Here is a 2145-nt window from a genome sequence, read left to right on the forward strand (position 1 = left end):
GCCTCATCGGTTCATCAATAATTCAATATACACATTCCCGTAGCAGCAAATTAAATAGCAAAAAATTTGATCCCCGTAATCCAAGAGCGTTGAATCAACTTCGTGACCTTTTAAGTATTCGTCCTCTCAGCGACCAGTCTTCTACTGTGCCATGATTTTGCAGTTCTTAAGTGACATTTTCTTTGGCCTTGAAGATAAGTTCACGCGGAAGTTAATTAACTTCTCAAAGATTTTCAATAAAGTTAATCCTGAAATGCAGTTGATTGGCTTTGTACATTCTCAAATTATTTTCATCTTTGTGGAAACGTTTGCCCGTTACCATGTTATTTATAGAGGAAAAAAAAAAAACAAAAAAAGAAAAGAAGAGAAAACGCAACTGTCAGCAGGAGTGCTCTTTAACAACACACTTCAATTTATTGAAACACAGTTATAAACTAAACAGAAACTGAAACATGATAAACAGGTAAACAAGATATGTGACATAGTAGTATAGTACTAAGGGCTACACAAACTAAACAATGAAACAAGTCACAAAGGCAGCAGCCTAATTACAGATTCACACTTATTAAGTAATTTCAATTGAAGTTAGACCCTTTTCCATGGGCGGCGGTTGCACCCATGCCTGTAGTTGGACGTGCCATTGGTTGTCCATCACCAGCAGGCTCAGACCCAGGCCCATTTACATCAGTGGACTTAGTGGCAGGCCCAGTGGTGCTGTACGGAGCCCGGTCCATGTGGCCAGCCATGGCGGATATTTTGGCAGCAGCGTTGTGCTCGCGGGCCTCATGCTTCTCCATGTCTGCCTGCTGGATCTTCTCTTCTTTCTTGTGTGTTGCCATCTCCTTCTGTATCGGATCATGAGTTGAAATCTTCTCAGCCTATTGAAAGTTTGAACAAAAAGGACACATCTGTTAGTTCCAAATTTGAAACAATGTTCAAGTAAGATATGTTCTCTCAATGTATTAAATTTATCTAATAAACCATAAGCATAAAAGTAGAAAGATTGTCAAAAAGAAAAAAAAATGCATAAGAAAAATAGAAATCCATGTGTAATTATTTTTATGTAAATTACTTGTTGTGTCAAATCATTTACATCATTCAACTTTTAACTTTGCATCATGTGACAATTTTCTTTTCATTTGAGCATTCTCTTTGAACATTCTCTACAATATCATCATGATCATCGTTATCATCATTATCTTCAATAATAATAATAATAACAGTATGGATAACAATTCGGAGAATAAAAAGGGAAGAAGCAAGGATATATATAGTGGGTAGAATTCATTCAAGAGGCGATGGATCAATCAATTAAAAAAAATTATTTTTATTATTAATTAGAAAATAATTGAAGAAATAAAAGGAAAAAAAAAGAAAAACCTTCTCCGTTACAGTGGCCTTGGTCTTCTCTAGGCCAGACTTGGCAGAGGCGCCAATGTTGGCTGCAGTTTCCTTAGCGTTCTCTACTGCTTTCTTTGTTGCCTGCATTTTCTCAACTTTTCTTCAACACTCGGTTTTATTTTTCTTTATCTGATCTTCTTTTGTTTCGATATATTTGGTTCAGGCATGGCATTATGGCATGCCTTTAAATAGAGTGAAGTGACCCACTCTCTTTTTCACAATTGAGTCACTATAGTATTTGATACTAAACTGACGTGTGTATCTAGGCAATTTACCTACATGTGAAGTTACGAGAAGGAGAATAGATTAGGGATTAGCTGTTTAAGTTTGTGTGGAGGGTTGTACACTTGTACCAGTTTAGAAAATTATATACTAATACTAAATATAAAAAGAGTATACTTTTGATATATTTGTAAATTATTTTATTCGGTCATCTAAATCTAGTAATATTTAATTTTGTATAATTATTTATATTATTAAATACAAATATTATGATTGATTAAATATATATAAATTTTCAAAATAGAGATTTGACCTGGAAGCTTGTGGGATTAAATGAACTGATTCATTTACTTTTTTTAATTGTTTATTTTTAATTAAAACTAAAAAAAATTTTAGGTCAAATTTTGTTTTAATTTAGTATTGAACTGAAAATTGAGATTAGTCTTTGCTGAGTCAGATTATTTATTTTGGTTTTTAAAGAATTTTAAATCAGACACTTTAGTTCCCAACTAAAATTAATTA

At 33.1% G+C, this 2145-nt stretch overlaps 1 protein-coding gene across 1 annotated transcript; it reads right to left on the reverse strand.

Annotated features, from left to right (window-relative positions):
- Positions 1-377: 377 nt before the first annotated feature.
- Positions 378-1561, reverse strand: LOC107464692 (11 kDa late embryogenesis abundant protein). The gene is made up of 2 exons (XM_016083647.3): positions 1381-1561; positions 378-878 (listed from the first exon to the last, which is right to left on the reverse strand). The coding sequence occupies exons 1-2, from the start codon at positions 1486-1488 to the stop codon at positions 576-578; spliced, it is 411 nt and encodes a 136-aa protein (XP_015939133.1). The 5' UTR covers positions 1489-1561; the 3' UTR covers positions 378-575.
- Positions 1562-2145: the final 584 nt, after the last annotated feature.

Source organism: Arachis duranensis, chromosome 9 (assembly GCF_000817695.3).
Source record: "Arachis duranensis cultivar V14167 chromosome 9, aradu.V14167.gnm2.J7QH, whole genome shotgun sequence".
NCBI lineage: Eukaryota > Viridiplantae > Streptophyta > Magnoliopsida > Fabales > Fabaceae > Arachis > Arachis duranensis.